The sequence below is a fragment of the Arabidopsis thaliana genome, chromosome 4 (genome assembly GCF_000001735.4).
Source record: "Arabidopsis thaliana chromosome 4, partial sequence".
NCBI lineage: Eukaryota > Viridiplantae > Streptophyta > Magnoliopsida > Brassicales > Brassicaceae > Arabidopsis > Arabidopsis thaliana.
Window position 1 is genome coordinate 4,535,499 of NC_003075.7, and position 24,828 is coordinate 4,560,326.

At 38.5% G+C, this 24,828-nt stretch overlaps 1 protein-coding gene and 4 pseudogenes across 5 annotated transcripts; 2 read left to right on the forward strand and 3 right to left on the reverse strand.

Moving 5' to 3' along the window:
• Nucleotides 1-4,139: 4,139 nt before the first annotated feature.
• AT4G07740 (hypothetical protein (DUF3287)) lies at nucleotides 4,140-5,184 on the forward strand (the record flags this gene model as incomplete). The annotated part of the gene is made up of 4 exons (NM_116847.1): nucleotides 4,140-4,298; nucleotides 4,371-4,466; nucleotides 4,548-4,710; nucleotides 5,006-5,184. 4 exons carry the CDS (start codon nucleotides 4,140-4,142, stop codon nucleotides 5,182-5,184), a joined length of 597 nt encoding a protein of 198 aa, NP_192517.1.
• A 506-nt stretch (nucleotides 5,185-5,690) lies between these two features.
• On the reverse strand, nucleotides 5,691-7,496 carry AT4G07742 (annotated as a pseudogene; the record flags this gene model as incomplete). Its single annotated transcript has 1 exon — nucleotides 5,691-7,496.
• Nucleotides 7,497-10,231: 2,735 nt separating this feature from the next.
• AT4G07744 lies at nucleotides 10,232-10,862 on the reverse strand (annotated as a pseudogene; the record flags this gene model as incomplete). Its single annotated transcript has 1 exon — nucleotides 10,232-10,862.
• Nucleotides 10,863-12,099: 1,237 nt separating this feature from the next.
• On the reverse strand, nucleotides 12,100-12,330 carry AT4G07747 (annotated as a pseudogene). The gene has a single exon.
• Nucleotides 12,331-16,768: 4,438 nt separating this feature from the next.
• Nucleotides 16,769-18,771, forward strand: AT4G07750 (annotated as a pseudogene; the record flags this gene model as incomplete). Its single annotated transcript has 1 exon — nucleotides 16,769-18,771.
• Nucleotides 18,772-24,828: the final 6,057 nt, after the last annotated feature.

The following is a 24,828-nucleotide window of genomic DNA, read 5'->3' on the forward strand; positions in this document are numbered from 1 at the left end:
AACGGTTAGCATTCATAGATCTTGACTCCTTGTTCATACCGGAATTTGAGACCAATGTTATAAAGAAAGTGTTCCTCTCCCCTTATAAAAAAAATGATGAATGATAAATGAGAGATTGATAAGATTTTCAGATAGTGTATAGGGGTAAAAATGTTTCATATGACCCCATTATTATACATTATCTGGAATGATCAATTACAAAGGTTGGAAAAATGCCGATGGTGTCGATCCAGTATGCGAGTTCTCCTTTGTTTACTCTCTTAAAAGAATAAGTCTGGGGGAGAGAAAGAAAACAAAAAAAAAAATATAAAGGATGGTCGATTTATCATGGTATAGTACAGGAATGAGTCTAGAAGGATTTTGAATGTTAGCTTGTTTGATGAGACCCGACGATGAAAGCCTGGTGGATATAATTGTGGAACTTAGGTATGGAATCTAGAATGTTGTGTAAGCTTGTAGAGAAGTACATATTGGTTAGGATTTGATTAGAACTGCTAGGCATATGGATTTGGTTAGAATTATCAAGGCAATAGACTAGAGAATATTTGGAGTTCCTTTGTTTTCAAACCTCTTCTACGGGTTCGGCTTTTATGTTTTGCTTGAGGGCAAGCAAAAGCTAAGTTTGCAGGAGTTGATATAACCCTCTTTTTACAATTTTTAATTATGTTTTAGGTATAGTTTTTAGAGTCTATTTGTTATTTCTAGTGTCTTTTCTAGTCCTTTTCAGGTCTTTACATGTTTGGGATTCATTTGGAGATAATGGAACATTCTGGAGGAAAACAGAGAATTTATACTATAGAAGAAATCCGAAGACTAAAAAGCATGTAGGTATCGAACGACACCACCCCTGCTGTCGAGCGTCATCAATACGTGACGGCAATTCGAAGACGTAACTTATTGATGTTTTGAAGATTTCCAAATTCGGCCCAGAACTTTCTCCTATGTTTAATGAAGGCATAATACGGTTTAAGACATATATATATAGTTTTTAGGTCATTGTTTAGACCTTAGCTTGGAGAGGCTAATCTCTTTTTCTCTTTTGTACTCTAGGAGCAAAATCCTGTGGAGACTCCCTTTAGAGAAGATCTTTTTTACTCTTTCTCTTGCTATTATTGATTTCTTATTCAGACTATGATTTGTGTTTCTTTGATCATGTCTGAGTAATCCACTTATTCAGACTAGATTGCCCCCTTGCTAGGTTACCTGTAGGATTCTTCATCTTGATTGTTCTTAATGCTAGTTCTAGAGTAGCTAACTTGAACTTGATATTAGATAATAGGTATGCCCACCATAGGTACTTGTTATTTGATTCATCATAGATGAGCCTAGGTATTTAAGAAAGAACAAGTAGGCTCATAGAAGGGCTCTGGTTTAGATAGTAGGTGAACTAATCAAACTTGATAATAATGCATGCTTTAGTATAGGATTTCTCGGCTTCTCCAGTTATCTTAACTCTAAGTATAGAGAGTTTTGCGGAACACAACCGATTACTCTAAAATCATAGTTTGAGTACGAGAACGGTTCGATAACAACCTAGCTATTTCTAGATCTACTATCATCTATTTCCTGAGAATACCCTAAGCTTGACGTTTTTAATATCTTGTTTTCACAACTCACAATCGATTGCTATTGCTAAGTTTTTGTTTCTCTTTATTCTCTTTACTATTTTAGTTAGCTTAGTTCGATTAGCCATTAGTCTATTGCGTGATCCAAGAACTTTGTGAATTTGATCCCTAAGTGCTGCAACTGACCTCTTTATTTGAGAGAGTAGTCTTAGGATTAATTTGACCTATATCAAATTGTCTCTCCAAAATAGAAGACAAATCCCTCTATTTTTACCAGATTAGGACAGTTTAGAGATAAGCTCAACTTCCTCTTATTTAGGGCTTGAATCTTCTAATTTCCTTTATCTTCAAGATTCTCCTCTATCTCTCCGAATATCCCGGAAATGATATTGTTTACTTGGAAATAAGCCTTTGAGCATGAATGCTTTTTACAAATCTTTGCGTCGGGTGTTCTTCACAGCTCGATGGTCGTTTGATAGGTGGCTTTGGGACAAACGATATGTACCGGCTCGGTGCGCTTGATGACTGTCTATTGAGCTCAGTTGACTGTCTCCCGAGGCGACTCAGATGTTTTCTGAAGCATTCTCACGATCGGCTCGGGGTGTGTTCATACGATTAACATCCGAGCCATTTTACGAAATCTCTCTGAAACGGTTCATCGAATAAGGTCCTGAGGTGCTTTGTTCTAGGATAGGGGCCAATCATATGTTTAACCATGAGGTGATTGTTATTCTTAGACTGTTTGACTCGGCCTTGCTTGTAGAAAAATCCGACCCCAACAGTTAGCCCCCCAGCTCTTTGGTTTAAGAGTTAATGCAACGAGCTTCATGAATGGTGTAACCGAGCCAGCTGCTTCCGCATCTAAACTGACTGATCTGTATCTTTTGAGAGTAAGGCTTGTTTTTCTTGTTCCCGAACAATGTAAAGACATGCTTCGATGGCTATATCCACATTTTGAATGAATATATTGGAATGTTTTCGATAAGAAACTTTGTCTTTCATACCCAGGGTGTTTGGCTCGGGTATAAGTTAGATAAATATAATGGAAGTTTGATTAAGCTTCTCGTATACCCGAGGTGGTTGGCTCGGGTACAGATTGCCTGAGCCAAAGTTGGGTTTAATATATTTTGTTCCAAGCTGATCGACTTGGTACTAGGTTATTCGGGATAACTGAATTTCTAAGCATTGAGGCAAAACTAGATAAGAAATTGTATTTAGCCAAATCAAAAGCTCGGCACCAGTGTTTATGATAACTGGGTTTTAGTTTGTGAGGCAATTGACTCGGTACCAATGTAAAGTCACAACTAGGTTTTGGCTTCCGAGGTGATCGGCTCGGACCAGTTAGGACTGGGTTTTTGTAGGAGTGAATGTATTGGAGCGTTTTCGGGCGAAGCTTTGTCTTTCATGCCCGAGGTGGTTAGCTCGGTACCAGTGTGTTGATAGTAACTGGATTTTAGTGGACTTGAATACCCACGGTTGCGACCCGATCTGATTCAGTCATTTACCAACGTTTAGAAACGAGCTGGGGCACCGGTGTTAAGTATAACCGGGTTTCAGAAGATAGAATTCATAGCTTGCTCGGGAAAAACATAAGAGTAGATTGTTATCTCGAATATTTATATAGCGCGCTGTAACCAAAGCGGTGTAAATGAAACTTTGACAATAATAGGCCGTCGCCCGTTAAAATATTTCAGAGTAAAAAGATTTAGAAATCAAATTTCAAGAAAATTTGAAGTAGAAAAAATGAAGTTCAACTTTAAACCGAAGCGAGAGTTTAAAATTGAAGTGGGAGTATAGATATACAGACCCCACTCCACCCTTTTTTTTTGTGGGGCTAGCTGAACTCGTCCGGAGACAACCAACCCGTAGTTCAAGTTATGGTGAAAAGGCCGAAGCTCTTTTTTTACTCGATAGAAGAGTTTATTTTTTACTCGGTAGAGGAGTCTTTTCGCTCGGTAGACGAGTGTTTTTGCTCAGTAGATGAGTCTTTTTCCTCAATAGACTAGTATTTTTGCTTGGTAGACGAGTGTTTTTGCAAGTTTACACAAAAAATATAACATAGAATGCATATATATGATTGAGTTGTGCTTGTTAGATTTTAATAGATAACACTTATGTTATTGGTTTGGAGATAAAGATGATGACATCTACGACATGGACGATCTGAATCTCGGTGCGCTTGATGACTGTCTATTGAGCTCAGTTGACTGTGTCCTGATGCGATTCAGATGTTTTCTGAAGCATTCTCACAATCGGCTCGGGCTGTGTTCATAAGATTAACATCCGCGCAATTTTACGACCTCTCTCTGAAACGGTTGATCGAATAAGGTCCCGAGGTGCTTTGTTCTAGGCTAGGGGCAAATCATATGTTTAACCATGAAGTGATTGTTATTCTTAGACTGTTTGGCTCGGTCTTGCTTGTGGTGGAATCCGACCCCAACACCTCTCAGACACACCATCATCATTAACTCACGGTTTTTGTTTTTAAACCCTAAGCTCTCTATAAATAAGAAGCCATCATTGAACTCCTTCCTTCACAAACCATTACTCTCTAGATTTTTAAGAATCTTGACGATGGCAAATGAAGGAGTGTCTCTTATCTGCCCCCTCGACCTAGGCATCCCTCTGTTCTTATACGGTGACAGTTTCGACCCGACCAGTGTCCTCTTCCCTCACTATGTCTTCTACTTTCCTCCAAAGGATAAAAAAGAATCATACGATTTTGCGGACAAGGTTGGTTATCGCCTCTTCTAAAGATGTAGATTGCTGTTCTTTTTAAACCTCTTTGGGTATTTTGCGTTTTAGGTCATTGAGAAGCACCGTCGTGCTTGCGACGAGAGGCAGCATCTAGGCCTTAAAAGGCAGACGCTCGAAGCTCGCATCGCGCAGATGGAGAGGAAAGTAAGGGCTTTAGAGTGTGACTCCTTTTAATGGGAGTGGAGGAACTTTGACTCATTTGCTAAGATTCCGCGCATGCTTCAGATGTATCTTGGCAGCCAAGGTCGGGTCCCTGATCCCAATCGCGTACCAGTCAAAGTAATTCCCTTTGACAGCGAAGAGGGCGATGAAGAAGAGGATATAAACACCTGGAAGCGTGTAAAAACGAACCCAAGGTGGGCGACAAAACCGAGGCGTCCACTTCAAAGTCCAAGCCGACAATGAAGGAGTTTGTTCCTGAGCCTTTTCCAAAAATGTCCCCGAACTAAAAGTCCCATTTTTTTTATTTTTTTTTGGTTGGACTCATTATGGGCTTCAGGCTATTTGTATTTATGAAAACTCAGCTCTGATATGATATATTCACGGGAACAAGCTTAAATGCAGGAATAGCTGACAGATATCGATTTCTCCGCAAATCACTCTCTGATATGATTTTTAGAACTACGATGATCCTATAAATTGACATTTGATTTTGCTTTTCTCTTCATCTTTTTCTTTGGCAGATATGGAGATCGACCTTTACAGTACGGAGACTGTGCCAGATCACTCCGCAGACGGAATGATACGGGAAGAAGTTCCAAAAGTTCCGGACCAACGACCCCCTCTTCCTCGCGGATACTTTCGCTCTGAAATTTGGACTCCGTGCACGCTAATCAAAGATCTTCCAGAAAGAGACCAATAAATCGCGATGGGGTTCATAAAGAAGCTCGCATTTTGTCAGCAGAAACTTTCAATCGAGAGGAGGTCACTACGGAAAAAGATTCCTCAGATGGAGCAAAAGATTACCAAGATCTCAAGGGAACTTCATAACTTCGAATCTCACCCCAGAGAATGGCTCGAGTTAGGTTTCGCCGACTTCGCAGACATCCCGAGTTGCATGATGCCGATTTTTGACTTGGCCGGATTCGTAGTTCAACTGTTTTGCTCCTCGAAGAGGATATCTTAACTCCAGATGGGCTAAGACAAAGAAGATCTAGGTCTTGGCCTTGCTTGCTTTTCACTTTTCCCGAATAATTGTTGTTTTTGCTTCCCGCTTTGTATGTTCGCATAGTCGGACTTTTTTTAGAAATAAGAATAAGTTTTTATTAGTAGTTGAACTCTTGTTCGAGCTGCCTACGTACCCATTCCGGGATCAACTCACACGGTAGTTCATGTACAACATAAATAAAATGCGTGTCATTAAACATAAAACCTTTTCAAATTCACCACATTCCATAGTCGCTAAACTGATCTATCTTCGAGGTCTATTAACCTATAAACACCGTTTCGGACTACTTCAGTAATGATATAAGGTCCTTCCTAATTAATCCCGAGCTTGCCTACTCCTTCTTCTCGTGTATTGTCGAAAACTCGGTTTAGGACATCGTCTCCTACAAAGAAAGGTCTGCTTTTAACCTTGGCACTGTTGTATCAAGCCGCCGCTTGCTGATAATTTTGAATTTAGATTAAAGCTTGGTCTCGTCTTTCATTAATGAGTCCAGCGACTCATCAAGCATTGCTGAATTTTCGGCTTTGTTCAGAGGAGCCTCTGTTTGGCGAAGTCGTGGAACATTGAGTTCGGCCGGGACAACTGCTTCTCTCCCGTAAACCACAGAGAACGGAGTCTCCCTAGTAGACCTTCTAAGAGTCATGTGATCAGCCCACAAAACGGGTTGGAGCTCATCGCACCATCCACCTTTTAGATGATTCAAACGCTTCTTGAGATTGCTTAAAATTGTCTTGTTTGAGCCTCGGCTTGGCCATTCCCTTGCGGATATCGAGGTGTGGAGTAACTGAATTTGATCCCCCAATCCAAACAAAAAGCTTCAAAATCGTGCGAAATGAATTGTGGTCCGTTATCGGTGACTATCTCGTATGGGACACCATGCCGGCATATGATATTTTTCTACATGAAAGTTTTCACTGCCGAATCTTTGATATTAACATATGCCTCTGCTTCAATCCACTTCGAGAAGTAGTCCGTCAAAATCATGAGATTTTGTACACCTCTTGTTGACTTATGTAATGGTCCGACAATGTCCATCGACCACCTCATAAACGGGTATGGGGCAGAGATAGAAGAAAAAAACTCTGAAGGTTGATGGATTAATGGTGCATGAAGTTGGCAGTGCTTACACCTTTAGGCAAACTTCACACATTCTGTTATCATAGTAGGCCAATTATATCCTAGTCTTTTTATCTTGAAGGCCATAGCCCTTTCCGATGAATGACTTCCGTAAAGGGTTTCGTGCATTTCGCTCATGACAATCTCAACTTCGGGTCCAAAAATGCATAGCAAGTAAGGATCGCTAACAACTCGCCTATACAATACGCTCTTGGCTAGACAAAACTTTCCGCTAACGATTCTCATCTTTCTGGCCTGCCACTAGATTTTTGGGAGCTCCCCTGTTAAAATGTAATGCTTTATAGGCTCCCTCCAATCAGCCCCCCAATGTTTAACCGAATTTTGGTCTACTTCGTGGAATATTCATGGTTCCGGTTCAGGATGCTCATTAGGTCCAAAACTTTCTTCTTCGACAAGGGGCTCTGTGACGCCCCTGAATCACTCTATGACCGGACAAGCCAAGGGCAACCCGGAAACGCTACGGTGATAGCTCACACAGCCAACCCAACTTAGATTCCAAAAGAATTTAGACCCTTAGACAAATCATCCACATGAACCATCCCTCACGAACGCGGTTTAGGCTTTTACCCTTGCCATGATCATGAGTTTTGTTTGTTTACACAAGACTAATATGGAATGGAACACACTCTCTATACGAAAATAATCTTTTATAACATATAAATTCTCAGACAACCAAGTATCCAAAACTTTTTAACAATGGGCCCTTTAGCAAACACACTCAAATCCAACAAAAATCAAAATCATTAAGTTTTGCATAAAACAACAAACTCTATACCGGATTTTCTACGTCCTGAGCATCCCTCTAATGGTTCCTGATATGGATCAAATTACCCTAAGAACTATTCTCTCGAATAAGAGATCAATTGTAGTATTTAAGGATCGATTTCCACAAAGTTCTTTTGTTCACACAGTGAGTTGAATGTCAAGATTTAAGCTAGCAGGGTATGATTGAAATAATAAGAAAACAAATTAAAAAGACAGCAGATTGATTGGTTGTAACAATTAAATAAAGAGATAGGAACAGGGTATTCTCAGGAAACTATTGGTTACTAGATCTAATGAAAGCTAGGTTGTTATCGAACCATTCTTAAACTCAAACTCTAATTATGCAATAATCGGTGGTGTTCCGCGAAACTCCCTATGTCTATAGCTAAGAATAACCGGAGAAGCCGAGAAATCTTTAACCTAAACATGAATTCTAAACGAGTTCAATTGTTCACCTTAGTAGATAGGCCGATTCTTATTACACACCTGTAAACCAGGCTGATCAAATAATAGATCCAATTACAGATACCTATGGTGGGCATATCTATTGTCTGGATTCAAGATCTAGTTAATTACTCTAGATCTAGCATTAAGAACAATCAAAGATGAAGAATTCTACAGATAACCTAACATGGGGGCGATCTACTAAACCATATGAATCCTTAATGAGAAACCCTATTCCTAACAAGCAAACTACTCAGACATATTGAATGAAACAAACAACATAATTGAGATAGAAATAATAAACACAACAAATAAGATAAGGGAAAGAAGGGATCTCTGCACTGTATTAAGAACTAAATGAATCTCTCAAGGACAAAGGATGAATAGCTTATGTCTCTCGAAATAGGGTTGGCAAAGAACTTCCTAAAAGAAACTTAGGTCTAAATAAAATATAAAAAGCCTATAAAACGTCCAGGGACTAATAATGCAAATAGGAAAGTCTTCTGGAGCAAATTTCCTCTTCTGTAAACTTGAAAGCGTCTTGGAATTTGCTGGGCCGAAACTGGTGTCGATCGACAAGGGGCTCTGTAACGCAACACAACCTCCCAACCATAAGCCTTAAGCATAAGAATCTAAAAGATCTCATATGCGGCTCATTACCACCATTCACACCATTAATCAATACTCATATAATTCATAAAATAAATAATGAATGCAAGAGTATATGATAATGCAACCAAACAAGCAATCAATCACCCAAATAAACGTCAAACATATCATGTGCCATATCACATGCTTCGAGACTCACAGAGATTCGGCAGAAAGTTTAAGGTTAGCTTCAACGATTCTCGGACATCTCACAATTTCTCCACATCATTTGCATCCTTAATCTAGCTTCTTTCTAGGTAACCTCCCTCATTCTTGAGTTTTAACACGAATCGGAAGATCAAATCTTTTAGTAGAATTCCTTATTCGACTCAACAAGATTCATGGCATGGATTTCTCGCTTATGAACTAGAATTCTTGAGTCAAGGACAAGAATTCTTCACTCATGGTCAAAGGATCTTAGTCACGGGCAGCGTTTCTCGATGGTAACAATTTTTCACAATTTCTCGGTCGGATGGTCACTTTAAAACTCGACAGCCACTCGGTTCCCTCAATTTTCTCTCTCAAAATTCTTTAGGACGAATTGGGCTTATATAGGGGTGTCAAGGGCGAGTCAGCATGTACACGTGTCATCCGCCCGCGATGACACGCATGCGCCCTTAATGGGACGACGACTTATAGAACCCTATTTTTACTGCTTTTAGCTATGATTTAGGTATAGGTTTTAGAGTCTACTTGTTATTTCTAGAGTCTTTTCTAGTCCTTTTCAGGTCTTTACAGATTTGTGATTCATTTGGAGATAATAGAGCATTCTGGAGGAAAACAAAGAATATATGCTGTTGAAGCAACCCGGAAACTAAAAAGCGCTTAGGTGTCCAACGACGCCAATACGTGACGGTAATTCGAAAACGCAACTTATTGAAGTTTTGAAGATTTCCAAATTCAGCCCAGAACTTTCCCTTATTTCTAAAGAAGGTCCAACATGTTTTTAAGACATTTATATATATATATATATATATATATATAGTTTTTAGGTCAATGTTTAGATCCTAAGCTTGGAGAGGCTAATCTCCTTATCTCTTTTATACTTTGGGAGCAAAACCCTGTGGAGACTCCTTTTGGAGAAGATCTTCCTTACTCTTTCTCTTGCTATTATTGATTTCTTATTCAGACTTTGATTTGTGTTTCTACTATCATGTCTGAGTAATCACCTTATTGGGTTTAAGGAGTCTCAATAGGGATTTAGATGGATTAGTAGATCGAAAACCGCTTAGGATTATTCTTAGAGTTCTTCATCTTGATTATTCTTATTGCTAGTTTTAGATTGATCACTTAGAATTTGATATTAGATAATAGGTATGCCCACCATAGGTACTTGTTATTTAAACTATCATAGATGAGCCTAGGCATTTAAGAAATAATAGATGGCTCCTAGAAGGGGTCTGGTTTAGATACTAGGTGAACTAATCAAACTTGATAATAATGGATGTTTTAGTATAGGATTTCTCGGATTCTCCGGTTATCTTAGCCCTAAGTATAGAGAGTTTCGCGGAACACCACCGATTATTCTAAAATCATAGTTTGAGTTCGAGAACGGTGCGATAACAATCCTAATATTAGCTACAATTTATCTATCTCCCGAGACAATTCCTGAGACCCGATGCTTTAATCTCTTGAATCTAGAACTCATTTACTTGCTTAATTGTCTTTACATTAATCTACTTTGTCTATTTAATTTAATTCATCATAACTCTATTGTGTGAACATCGAGAGCTCAGTGGAATTCGACCCTTAAGTGCTAACAAAGATCTCTTATTTGAGGGAGTAAGCTTAAGGCAATTTGAGCTATATCAGTAACAAAGGAATTCTCCGGAGGGAACTCCAAAGGTACACTTCGCCGGATTCAACTTCATTTGGTATTCATTGAGAATTCCAAAGCACTCCTCTAAATGTTCAATATGATCCTCTATCTCTTATTATTTCACCAACATATTGTCTATGTTTACTTCCATCGTTTTGCCAAGGTGTTTGTGAAACATCTTGTTCACTAGTCGTTGGTAAGTTGCTCCTGCATTTTTTAAACCAAAAGGCATTACCTTATAACAATAAATACCTGTATCCGTGATGAATGAAGTTTTTTCTTGATCCTCAGAATTCATCATTATTTGATTATAACCCGAGAAGGCATCTATGAGTGTTAGTAGCTCATTCGCCGCGGTGGATTCCACGAGCCGGTGTATAAGTGGAAGTGGAAAACTGTCCTTGGGGCATGCCTTATTTAGGCCCGTGATGTCGATGCACACCCTATCTTTTCCATTCTTCTTTTTAACTACATTCGTGTTGACTACCTACTCTGAATATTGCACTTCTCTTATAGACCCGATCTTCAAGAGTTTGTCCAACTCATCGTTATATATGCCATTTGAAGAAAGAGGTGAAAAACTTTGCATGAGTTGAGGGTTCTATAATGACCAGTGTACTAACGAAGAAACCTTAAAATTTTCAAAATATTACTTTCCTTCGCATGTTCAAACGAAGAGTCGCCTACCTGCACGACACGATGATGGTGGTGAGAAACCATATTATCCAGTCAACGTTCCAAATATATTTCAACAAATTGGGCGACTAAGTGGAAAATTCCAGAAAAGTCGACTAACAAAGTAGGAGTATGATCACTTGCATATATATGTACTTAGGAACTGCGAGGAAGTTCTAATATCAAAGTCGAATTTTCGACGATGTTTATAACAATTTATTGGATTTGTTGGCTGAAACTATAAAATTCGCATGCAAAATAATATTTTATATTTCCAATGGGGTTGCGAATGTTTAAAGTTTATCCGTTAAAAATCTGTCGGGAACAAAAACAATTATGCGGCAATATTTTGTGGGTTCCGACAGATTTCCCTCTACTTTTGCCGTCAGAAATATTTTATTTATTACCATCAATGTTTTATTTTCCCTTTAATTTTTACGCTTCTTCATCTCTCCAAAACAAGGCCCTTAAATTCCTCTTTCAGATCTCTCAAATCTTACTCACTATCCCTCAAATATCTCTTAATATTCTCTCAATTCCTCTCAAATCTCAATTTTCCTTTAATTTCTTCCAGATCTCAAATCTCAGCTCCCCTCAATCTCTCTCAATCTCTCCACTGTCTCCCTCAAACTCTCTGCAACTATGTAAGTGAACCTTCTCTACCAATTTCAGTTCGTGATTTAGTTATGATTTGTTAACATTTGGATGCGTAGGTTGATAGATATAGATTGTTAGTGATACGTTAGGTTCATAGATTTGAACTAAATTTAGGATGTTTGGACTAAAACCTAGATGTTGAGGTTTTTAGATGAGAATATTACACTGTGGGACACTTTTACAAAAATATTTGTCGTTTATGCCCTTCTAAAAGAGAAGGCACTTTACCTTGTTAAATTGTCCAATTTGCCCTCAACATTATTTTCTCTCTCTTTAGCAACATTTCTTCTGTTTTTCGCCATCTCTTTTACGAAATCTTCTCTTCTTAATATCTCTCTTTTTCTAGAATCAAAATCAAATATTATAAGACAACCTCAATATTCAAAATTCAAATTTGAATCTTATAGGGTTTATCATCTTCTTCCCTATCTCTCAACAATCTAACGGTGACAATAAACTAGACTATCTTTACCAAACCCCACTCCGCTTCCTCCGTAACTTCCAGCGTCACCTCCTCCTTAGCCACCTCCCTCACGGCCACCACAACCTCCACCAGATCTGTAACCTCTGCTATGTTTCTCGTAACCACTAGCGCCTCTTCCATTTCCGCCACCACCTCCATCATGGGCTCCTCCACCCCCTTGAGCAAATGGATGGTTCTGGTAATTTGATTTTTGTTTTTTAATTTCAATCTCAAGTCGAGAGAGAGAGAGAGAGAGAGAGAGAGAGAGAGAGAGAGAGAGAGAGAGAGAGAGAGAGAGAGAGAGAGAGAGAGAGAGAGAGAGAGAGAGAGAGAGAGAGAGAGAGAGAGAGAGAGAGAGAGAGAGAGAGAGAGAGAGAGAGAGAGAGAGAAAGAGAGAGAGAGAGAGAGAGAAAGAGAGAGAGATTTACTTTATTTACGTTTTGATGGATTGAGGGTAAAAAAATCCAAAAAAAAAAGAATTAGTGTAAAAAGTGCATCTTCCCTAAAAATGGCCTCAAATGGAATAAAATTCTTTAAAAGGGCCTAAACGTGTCACATTCCCTTTTTAGATTTGGATGAAAATTTCAGAATTCTATAAACAAAACCAAAAATGACGTTTGTAATATATTTGGAAAATATAAAACATTGCTACAAATTATTTATGAAATATTTAGAATATTTTAAGACAAATATTCAATAATAATGTATACAAATTTATAGATAAAATTTTAGTATATTATGATAAGCGATATTATAGAAATTGGATTTTAACCAATTAAATCTATAGTAAGAAAAATCCAGGCTATTTACTTTTTAGGGCATCCACATAGGATTTTAAACCACCAATCGGGAGCAGCCACATCACCGGTTAACATTTATGAAATTATACTTATTTCTATTGAAGAATGGAAATGTAGTTTTTTGAAAAACAATATATGAATAAGGAAAAAAAAGAAATGTAAACTTTTGAAAAACAATATGTGAATACATTAACTAAACATATATCATATATTTTGTTAATCTTCTATTTTCCAACAAAAAATATATTCATTTAACCCTACATCTTATCAATATAAATAATACCCTGATGAAACCAATTCTATCATATTTATTAACATTGTAAATTTTGAGCCGTCGGTAATAGTTAGGATTGGTTGCTACTTTTAGTGGCGCCTCTTTTTAGTTTTTTTTTTTATTATTATTGTTTTTGTCATTGTGAGCACTTATCTCTTTGTCGAGATGTTTCTACGTTATATCTTCGATGAGTCGTAAAACATGTATTTTTGTATGATGTTAAAAATGATTTTGAATGTTTATTTGATTGTTAGAACAAAACAACGTCGTTTATTGAAGACACAAAACGACGTCGTTTTGTCTCTTGAAACAAATATAAACCATAAATCTCCAAATCGATTTCATTATCTGCGATTTTGAGGTCAAGGTAGGTCTGTGATTTTGAGATAATGAAATCGATTTGGGTATTTAGGGTTTATATTTGTTTCAACAGACAAAACGAGCTGCAATAAACAACGTTGTTTTGTTCTAACAGAGGTGATACACGAGACATTAACGCCGTAAAAAAATTATGTTAACCTACTTAACGACATGACTGAAATGACAAGTTAACAAAAACTTTGACATTTATTGTGAAAGTCAACAAAAACTTTACGATTTATTTGTTTTCCGTAAAGTTCAATATTAAATCGTCCTAAATTTGAAAGTTCGTGATTTTTTTGATATTTTTCCTAGTATTGTTATCTTTATAAGTGGCTTAATTCATAGAACTTAGATGTTTGAGAGAAATAATTTTGATATTTTTATTAGGGGAAAATCTCTGACATGTGTTGCAAGTGAATATACTTGTGATTTGTTTGTGCGTTTGTGGAGGGAACTTGGTCTATACCTTGGCTATGAGTGGACTTTCGGTATGAATTCTACAACCTGTGTGCTTTGATTTTGGAAAGGTTTCTGATCATGAAGGTAATTTAACACTCTTCTCATTGTATCTTTAATTTATATAGCTAATGCATATAATAAAAACATAAATATTTTAGGTCGTCAATGTATAATCTCACATAATGGTGCTTCAAGAATTACATTCAATCAAAGTTACCCAGAGATTAACATGGATCGCATCACATAAGAACATTTATATTTTCATTATCCCTTAACTGTTTAGTGTATTATACAAAATTTTAGTCTTAGCTATTTATTTCTTTTTTGTTTTCCTACTGTTTCAGGACTAAATTCTTTGAACGGATGCAACCAGCTGAGCTAGGTAAAGTTGTTGATGAGAACTGAAGACATCAAGACCAAACCCCTTTTCATCATTATTATAAAATCTTCTCTATTATGCTTAAAAAATGTACTGTTAAAACTTCGTTTATGTTTTTATTTCACTGACTATGCATGATTTCTGTAAAATATTAACTTTGATTATGCTTCGTTTTATTTAATAATTACTAAATCACTATAGTTCCGTAAACTTAGATAAAAATTTAACTGTTTTGATATTGTTATTCTTATTTATAATTTGGATTTAAATTATTTAGATTTTGTGTTGATTGTAACACAATGTATTTGAAATGGAACTTTTGATTTCAAATTTAAACTAAAATATGAGTTAGATATGCATGTATTAAACAAAGAAAATAAATATGCAAAACTTAGAGTTTATTAAAATATTTGTCCAGTGAAATATGCCATTAAAACGTTAGAGAATCTTCTAAGTTAGAAACATCCATGATTTCAACGATGAGTTTCTTAATCAAGCATCCCATAATTTTTGTTACAATTTGCACAATAATAGAGTAGATAAACTAAAGAGTAAATTTGGAAAAATGCCCTACTTATGAGTTTTCGATTGAAAAGTACCTTTAAACAAAAAACTATTTTTAATATATAAATTTACGAAATTTGTCTAAAAACAAATTATAAAAAGTATATTATATGTACATGTATACTAATTTAATGCTAATCTACTAAATTATTCGTGAAAAATATTTGCTAATGTTTTCAGTTTGTGTTTATATATTGTTAATACACTACAAAAAAATTTGTTCATTGATAGCATAACGTTATATCACGGATTACTCAACTGCTATTGAAGATTATTTACAAATTTTGTTTTCGTATAACAGCGTTTTATCAACGCTATTAAATAGATTTACTCATATAGCAAGGTTCTAACGCTATGACAGAATTCCTCTAACCCGGGAAACTAAAATGACTCATACCGCGAAACACTTAAAATAATTTTTTTTTTTCTGTGAACAGACATATTTTCCCTCTGAGCTCCAGAAAACCCTAAGAAAATAAAACCCTCAAACGGACGACTCGAATCCTGGAGCCACCGATTGAACTCGCCACCGCCGTTGTTGAAGTTTGCCGCCGTCAAAGCAGGAGCCGCAACAACAATCCCAATTTCGGCCCTAATTGTCCGATTAAACCATCTCTCTGAATCCCAAATCGAAGGCATGTCTCTCTGAATCTGTAGATTTATTTCATCTCTTTCGTTAACCTAGTTAGTTTTCTTTTAGCTGTCGTTAATCCTTTGAACTGTTTTGGTTCTTAATCACTGGATTTATGGGTTTCTCTGATTCGATTCAGGAAAGTTTTTATCTTTTGCATGTCCGTGTTCTTTGCAAAATTAGAACTTTATGCTTATGTGGTTTGATTTAGGCGTAGCTGGATAAATAGAATGCACAATTTTGCTTTCGGAAATTTTAAATTTTTAGATTTTAACAAAACTTCTCGAGATTTACAAGTGTTTGTTGACATTCTATTACAGCTATTTGTATTGACTTGTTCTTCGAATCTTTGGATCTTTGAGTGCTTGTAATGACATGGTCTCTGAATGTTTAGATTATTTCCACAACTTGTCAAACACATTCTTGCATAAACAAACACATGAAACTAGATATACTCATTCTATTTTTTGTTTTTGCAAGTGCTACTGTGTAAATAATGGGAATGTGAAGCTGATATTTGGCTCTTATTACGCGACAGGTTAGTATCATCTTGATCATCACTGTTTCTTTTTGTCTTGAATATCACTGTGGCTTTGTGTATGGAACATGACTGTTTCTTTTTGTCTTGAACATCACTGTGGCTTTCTGTATTGAACATGACTGTTTCTTTTTGTCTTGAACATCACTGTGGCTTTGTGTATTGAACATTACTGTTTCTTTTTGTCGTGAAAATAATTGTGGCTTTGTGTATTGAACATTATTGTTTCTTTTGTCTTGAACATCACTGTGGCTTTGTGTATTGAACATTATTGTTTTTTTTTTGTCTTGAACATCACTGTTTCTTTTTGTCTTGAACATCACTGTGGCTTTGTGTATTGAACATTACTGTTTCTTTTTGTCTTGAACATCACTGTGGCTTTTTGTCTTGAACATCACTGTGAATATGAGTTTGGGGCTGAATATAAAGTGATTTAGATATGTTTCAAGAGTCTTTCATATAATTTGAAATCATTCTTATGGTATTAAAGGTTTTAAAACACGCTTTCAATTTATAATGGTGGAAAAGGATTGGGTGCATCTACTCTTGGCCAGTAGGAAAATCTGGAGATCTTACCTCTCTTTTTATTCTCCTTTTAACTCTTCACTAAAGAGTTGATCATATAATATTTTTTTTTTAATTAACCTTTAACTCTTCTCTGAAGAGTTGATCCTGCTTATGAGAGAGGGGTTACAAAGTTTGTACGAGATGTGGCTGCAGCTATGGGAGACGTAGATATGATTATATGTCCCTGCATTGATTGTCGCTGTTTAGATTGTCATTCAGCCTCTGTTTTTGTTGATCATCTTGTAACAAGGGGAATGGATGACGCATATAAGAAGCGGTGTGACTGGTATCATCATGGGGAATCAAACTCTAGGGCTGAGAGTGATACTAAAGTGACTCAGTGGAATGATGAGGTGTTATATCAAGCTGCTGAATTTTTGGATGAAGAGTTTGCTTATAAGGTTGGCTTGAGTGAAATTGCAGAGTGTGATGACAAGAAAGAAGATGAGTTCCTTGCAAAGCTTGCAGATGCTGAAACGCCGTTGTATCCAAGTTGTGTGAACCATAGCAAGTTGTCGGCTATTGTATCTTTGTTTAGACTTAATACAAAAAACGGGTGGTCGGACAAGAGCTTCAATGATCTTCTAGAGATATTGCCGGAGATGTTGCCAAAGGATAATGTGTTGCACACATCACTGTATAAGGTGAAGAAGTTTTTGAAATCTTTTGATATGGGTTATCAGAAGATCCATGCATGTGTCAATGACTGCTGCCTATTCAGAAAGAATTACAAGAAGCTTGACAGTTGTCCTAAATGCAACGCTTCAAGATGGAAGACTAACTTGCACATTGGTGAAATAAAGAAAGGTGTCCCACAAAAAGTATTAAGGTACTTTCCGATAATCCCGCGCCTTAAGGGAATGTTTAGGTCTAAAGAAATGGATAAGGATTTAAGGTGGCACTTTAGCAACAAAAGCAGCGATGAAAAACTTTGTCACCCTGTAGATTTAGTAACATGGGATCAGATGAATGCCAAATACCCGTCATTTGCAGGTGAGGAAAGGAACCTGAGGCATGGGCTTTCTACAGATGGATTTAATCCATTCAACATGAAGAACACTAGATATAGTTGCTGGCCTGATTTATGCATGAAGAAGGAGAACATCATGTTGACTTTGCTAATTCCTGGTCCACAACAGCCTGGTAATAACATTGACGTCTACTTAGAACCTCTTATAGAGGATCTATGCCACCTGTGGGACAATGGGGAATTGACATATGACGCTTACAGTAAATCAACATTTGATCTGAAGGCAATGTTGCTTTGGACGATTAGTGATTTCCCTGCTTACGGGAATCTAGCTGGCTGTAAAGTAAAGGGAAAAATGGGATGTCCTCTATGTGGGAAAAATACTGATAGCATGTGGTTGAAGTTCAGCAGAAAACATGTCTACATGTGCCACATAAAGGGTCTGCCACCAACACATCATTTCAGAATGAAGAAGTCTTGGTTTGATGGGAAAGCTGAAAATGGTAGGAAGAGGAGAATATTGAGTGGTCAGGAAATTTACCAAAACCTGAAAAATTTTAAGAATAACTTTGGGACTTTGAAACAATCTGCAAGTAAAAGGAAAAGGACGGTGAATATTGAAGCAGACTCTGATAGTGATGATCAATCTAGTGAATCAGAGGAGGATGAACAGGACCAAGTAGATGAGGAGGAATTATCTAGATGGAAGAAAAAGTCAATTTTTTTCAAGTTACCTTATTGGCAGGTGTGTTAAACATTCCTGTTATTTAAATTTCAGATTTCATCACTAATCGTTGATTAAAAGTTCTTTACTATTATCTCAGATTTCATCACTAATCATTGGTTAAATTTTTTTGTTTTCTTTCGTGTGTTGTATAGGAACTTCTTGTGAGACACAACTTGGATGTCATGCATGTGGAGAGGAATGTGGCTGCAAGTATTATATCGACATTGTTGCATTGTTGGAAATCCAAGGATGGACTAAATGCTAGAAAAGATTTGGAGGTGCTTGGGATTAGAAAGGATTTGCATCCTAAAACCAAAGGCAAAAGAACATATCTTCCTGCAGCACTTTGGTCTCTATCAAAGGAGATCGAGTGTACAGCCCGTTGGAGTACAAAATTTTGAAAATCTTCTGTTGCACCTAGAGACCTTGCACTCGAGTACCTTGGTCGGGTATGTGTGATGTTTAAAACCCAAACACTTTTAAATCATCATTTACTCGACCAACAGAAGCGACAGAGACTTGCAGAAATTTCCTGCAGCTTACAGTAGGTTTTCTGCAAATTTTCTCAGTCAACAGAGTGTGGGCCACGCGCTGAGGATAAGCTGGAGAGAGAATCTAAAACTCAACCTACACCACTCATTTTGAAAAATCACTCGACCTCACAAAATCCACTCGACCTATCTCTTTTCATTTCACCACCAACACTCTAATCTCTCTACACCACGAATCGCCGTCCAAAGAGCTACTCGATCCTGACAATTTCACTCGACCTCCGAGAACCACTCGACCTCCGCGCCGCCGTCACCAGTTCATTCCCTCCGTCACCCGACCAGACCACTTCACTCGATTCCTTTGATATACTCGACCAATTCATCCACATCAACCGCCGTCTCTTTCAAAAGAAACTACTCGACCTCGTTTCCCAGTCTCGTAGCCGCACTCGACCGACGCCGCCTTAGCCGATTTCAACAGTTCACTCGACCACCACAAAGCACTCGACCCCTGCAAAAGCTACTCGGCTTCTTGTTCTTGAATTCAACAGAGCCTTCCAACTTCAGAGAAGTTACTCGACCTCTAGGCTTCACGACTCACTCTACCTCCACGATTCACTCGACCTACTGTAGCATTCCGACTCGACCTCTGAGAAGATACTCGATCCAATTCGTCTAAGGGGAGCTCAAGAACAGCTCAGGTTACTCGAGTACAGAATTGTACTCGATCAATTCAATCTATTTCATTGCCTATTGACAATAATTTTGGTTTCATTGCTATCTTTGAGACTAACCTATTGACATTTGAGCTTTGAGTTCTAAATCTCTACAGGAGAATCATGAGCAATTACAGTGGCAGTTCTTCTGTTGATCCTGACTACAACATGGATGAGACAGAGTCGTCATCTTCAAGGCCAGAGAGAGAACAGAGAGAATATGAAAGCTTTAGAAGGAAAGCTAAGATAGCCCGAGGGAAGAGAGCGATGACAGAGAGGTATGAGCTTATAGACGAAGATCTAGAAGACGAGTACATGCCTGAACAGACTCGCAGAGCTACCAAACTTCTGCACAAGCCCGACGTATTACCTGCTGAGGAATATGTTAGGCTTTTCAAGCTGAATGAGTTCTGTAGCACGAGGTATCCTTGCTCGACCTCACTTGCACAACTCGGATTGTTGGAAGATGTTCAGCACCTGTATCAGAGTTATCATCTGGACACTCTGATGGCTTATCCGTATGTAGCGTATGAAGATGAGACAATACAATTCCTCTCCATGCTGCAAGTAGAGCTCTACCAAGGTATGACCTCTGATGAGTTGGATTGTGAAGGATTGAGATTCTTGCGATTTTCTGTGTATGGTCATGAGTATAGGTTATCAATCAAGCGCTTGGAAGGATTGTTTGGCTTCACCAGTGGAACGGGATCTAAGCCCAAGTATGACAGAGAAGAGTTGAAAGACTTGTGGATCACCATTGGCAGCTCTGTACCGTTGAATGCTTCCAGGTCAAAGAGCAATCAGATACGCAGCCCTGTCATCAGGTACTTCCAGCGTTCTATAGCCAATGTACTCTACTCTCGAGAGATCATAGGGACTGTTACTAACTCTGATATGGAGATGATCGCAAAGGCCCTCAAGGGAACTCTTCGCCAAACTAAAAATGGTATGTCCCTCCAGGGTGAAATCAATGACACACCTCTCTCTGTACTTCTTCTGATCCATTTGTGTGGATACAAGAACTGGGCTCCCAGCAATAACCGCAAGAGAGCACGAGGCGCTCTATGCATAGGTGGCGTTGTGACACCGATTCTGATAGCTTGTGGAGTCCCAATCATTTCTGCTGGACTCGAGCCGCGAGCAATGGATATCGAGCACCTACGTCACTGCGAATTCCTGGAGTTTGCAATGGTTGACGATTTCCACAGATTCAGGTTTGAGCACTCTACAGACAGGAGAGCTAACATCCTTCTCCCTAGCCCTGAGGTTACACAGATAATAGAGGGAGATAACATTGATTTTAGGCCTGAGGTTGGACGCCTCTACTATGAGAACGCTCCGCCATTGGATGAGGATGATCTTCTTGAAGAAGCTACTTCGGATGGGATGGATGAAGATAGGGCAGTGGAGTTCGACACTAGCATGTATCACTTTGGTGAACATGTACCTCCAGCGAGGCAGAGCAAGAGCTTGACTTAAGCTCATAAGAATAACAGTAAATTGCAGAAGTGGTGCAAGAAGCAGGACAAGCTGATCGCCAAGTGTTTCAAGCTTCTGACAGATAAGTTGAGTTGCTCTTCCTCCACCACTGCTATTCCACAGGTACAGACTCCTCTGGAGATGCCATCGAGGAGATTTAATGCACCTGCGCACAGGCCTGAGCTTAACGAGCAGAGAGTCCCACATGTCCAGGGTAGGCATTCGTCATTCGAATCCCGGGAGCACAAGAGAAGAAGGAAGGCTACACTCACTCGATCTAGCAGCAGATCTTGCCTCATTCACTCGAGGAGATCACTCGACTGCGGTGCTGGCCGCAGCAGAAGGAGAGAGGTCGAGTTTCCTCAGAGCGGTGCTTGCCGCCAGAGAGCTGATGAGGTCGAGTACCCACCTGCTGGAGCTGATACAGAACAAGGTGGTTCGTCTATGGCCTGGGAGCAATCACAGGCAGCCATTGACGAGCAACTACGTTCATTCTTCGACTGAGGTAAGCGTCTCACTTCACCATTGTATTATACCATCTGTTGTGATTTGTTTCTTCATTTTTTGTTTCTGTGATTGGATTTGTCCTGAGTACTCTCTTCCAAGTTTATTCGCACAGTGGACTGTGTGATTTAAGTTTGGGGGAGGGCTCAGGAAGTGTGTGTTGCATTGTGTATATTTTTGAGTCTGCATTCATCTAAGGCATAGAAAAACCAAAAAAATTTGAAAAATTTCAGAAAATGATTTTACAAAAAAAAAAAGAGTGTTCATGTAGTTGCATCACATTTAGGATCGAGTCTAGAGTGTTTCATTTAGGATTGTTGCATATGCATAGGGGATGATGATGAGATAGTCTTGTAAGCATTTTGATTCACCGGATAAACTCAGTGCCCTCGTTGCTAGTTGTCTGTTGAATAGTCAATGAATTTGAAAAAAAAAAAAAAACTGAACCATGCCTAGACTGCTCTACTCGACCACACTGTCATGATCTGATACCATTCCCTATCAATTTGAACCTGAATCTGATCTTTAATTATCATGTCTGCATCAAATTTGAACTCATGGATACCCTAAAATACTTGGATTTTCTTATTCATTTTGATCACTCTTGTTAATCCAAGTAGCTGACTCTCCTTATTAGAGCAGTTAACCCAAACCCAAACCTAGACTTTCTTTCAAGCCCTATATCACTTGTGAGTGTTTGTGAGGTCTTATTCCGATTAAGCTTGGTAGAAAGTGTTAGGTTCGTAACGACAGAGATAGTGACTCATGTAGTTCTAGTACGCATTTTTCGGACTAGATAGGACTAGGTAGGCGCTTATACTTTGGGTTGGGATGTGTTTAAAAGAAAAAAAGGGGTTGATTCATTGATAAGAAAAGGTAAAAGACTCTAGGTGAAGTAAGCTAAAGAAGCAGAAAAAGTCTAGTAAAGGTTTTGGGATTTGAAAAGAAAAGAAAGAGTTCTTGTTAGCTATTGAAGATGGGCAAAAGCCCTTGGTTTTAAAATGTTAAAAACAGGAACCTTAGTTGTTAAAGAAATCCAAATCCGCTAGATGTATCAAAGTGTTGAGAAACCTTCTCCTAGAGTTAAGAGAAAAGAAAAGAACGATTAGAAAAAGGGCTTAAAAGATTCATGAATGCAAAGGGTAGAGTTTAGTTCTTGTATTGGGATTGGAGATGGGATTACCATTAGATCTTCATTTGATGTACTCTGGGTAGATGGGATCTTATCTCTGTATGCATAGCTTGGGACTTACCTTTAGCATTCTACTAGAGCTTAATCATTTTTTGAGAGATCCCCTGTTACTGAAGCCTATTCTGTAAGGGACCATCTTTGTCTCTTGACCTTTTACCTTAGCCAAATGAGTTCTTTGATGATGCATTGCTTGATTCACGTTCCAGAACTAATGAATGTTAAAGGGATTGGTAGATTTAAAAACTTGTGTAGGTCGAGCATATGAGTCGGATTGATTGATTGATGAGGCATGGCTAACGTTTTTAAGTAGAATTCGATCTTCCAGCTTAGAACTTTCAACTTGGACATTGATTTCATCTGGTCTATCTGGTGCTTTGGCTCTGAGTCCCCGCTTTCAAACCTCACTTCCAGCTTGTTCTTGATCGTTTGCTTGAGGGCAAGCAAAGACTAAGTTTGGGGGAGTTGATAAGTGTGTATTTTGCATGTTTTGAGCATCCATTTGTCATCATTTTAGCATCATATCATCACTGTTTTATACCATTTCACATCATTTGTCATCACTTTGCATGTTTAGGATAGTTTTGCATGCATGTTGCATATTTGCGTTGATTTCAAGTGATTTGAAGCTGTTGACGAGCTATCTGGAAGAAGCGGACCTGATCATGACAAACCACTTGACCAAGAGGTCGAGTAGGAGCTTCAAGATCTCAAGAGACCACTCGACCCCCAGGTCGAGCAGAGGACATCACCACTTCACTTCACCACTCGACCACGAGGTCGAGTGCCCTCATCTCCATCACCAGACCATCACTCGATCACATCACTCGACCATGAGGTCGAGTGTCTTCACCTCCATCATCAGACCACCACTCGACCTCCTCACTCAACTTGGAAGTCGAGTATCTTCTGACACCACTCGATCACATCACTCGACCCCCAGGCCGAGTGACTTCATCCCATTGCTAGATCTCTACTCGACCTCATCACTCTACCTGGATGTCGAGTATCACCATCACTCGACTGCATACTCGTGACAAGCTTTAGAGCCTTCTTCATTCCGCACTCAACCAGACACTCGAGCACAAGGAAGAAAAAAAGACTCCAGCTATTCACTCGACCTCTCACTCGACCACGTGGGTCGAGTACAGTTCTTAACCCGTCCCAATACTTCGTCGTTTTGAGTATTAGGGTTTCGGGATATTTGGCTATAAGTAGCATGTACTTCTCATTTTCGCAGAGAGGAAGTTTTTATCTAGTTTTATTTCCGCAGACCTTGTGTGCTAGACTTTTTGTAATCCGGATTTCTCTTTATCTATTCAGTATTCAGTATTCAGTTTCTGTTCTTGATTTCGTTTACTGTTGTTCATTCTGTTATCATCCTGCTGTTACACTGTTGTTATCATGTTTTCAACTTGTTCAACGTTTATGCTTTCTGTTATGATGTCTGAGTAGTGAATAGGTTTCTGAGGATGGGTTAGAGTAGTGTAGAATTCTCAGTATGCTAGGTGATTGAGTATTGGTTGATAGATCCCTTCTGGATTAGTTGTTCTTAATGCCTATTGCTTTCTGATTAACTGGAATTTGAGCCCAGACATTTCCGCGCCCAAAAGGTGTTCGATGAAATGTCTGAACCACTAATTCCAGAGATTCGTGACCCTGTACCAAGGTATTAGTTGCAGGGAGCGTTTTGGCTTTAACTTATTGATTCGTAATGCTTGTTAGGTTAGCTCTCGTCAATGGTGATTGAGTCTGGGACTAGGTTAATTTGAGAGTCTCTGTTGCGGTGGCACTTAGATTTGGTTAATGAACTTGTTGTGTAGGGTTAATTTATTGAGCATGTCAATCACCTGTAAACTGAGGAAACGAAACTACTCAATTACCCCATCCTTAGGAATTCTTTATCGATTGATTTTATTGTTTACTCTACTGTTGATTACTGCATCTGGTCATTTGTTCCTTAGTTTCTGCATTTCTTTCCTGTTAGTCGACCTGATACTCGACCACCCAGTTATCGAGTATCCCTGTTTCACTTTCTGCCTGTTACTCGACCTGTCACTCGACCTCATCCAGTGCTCT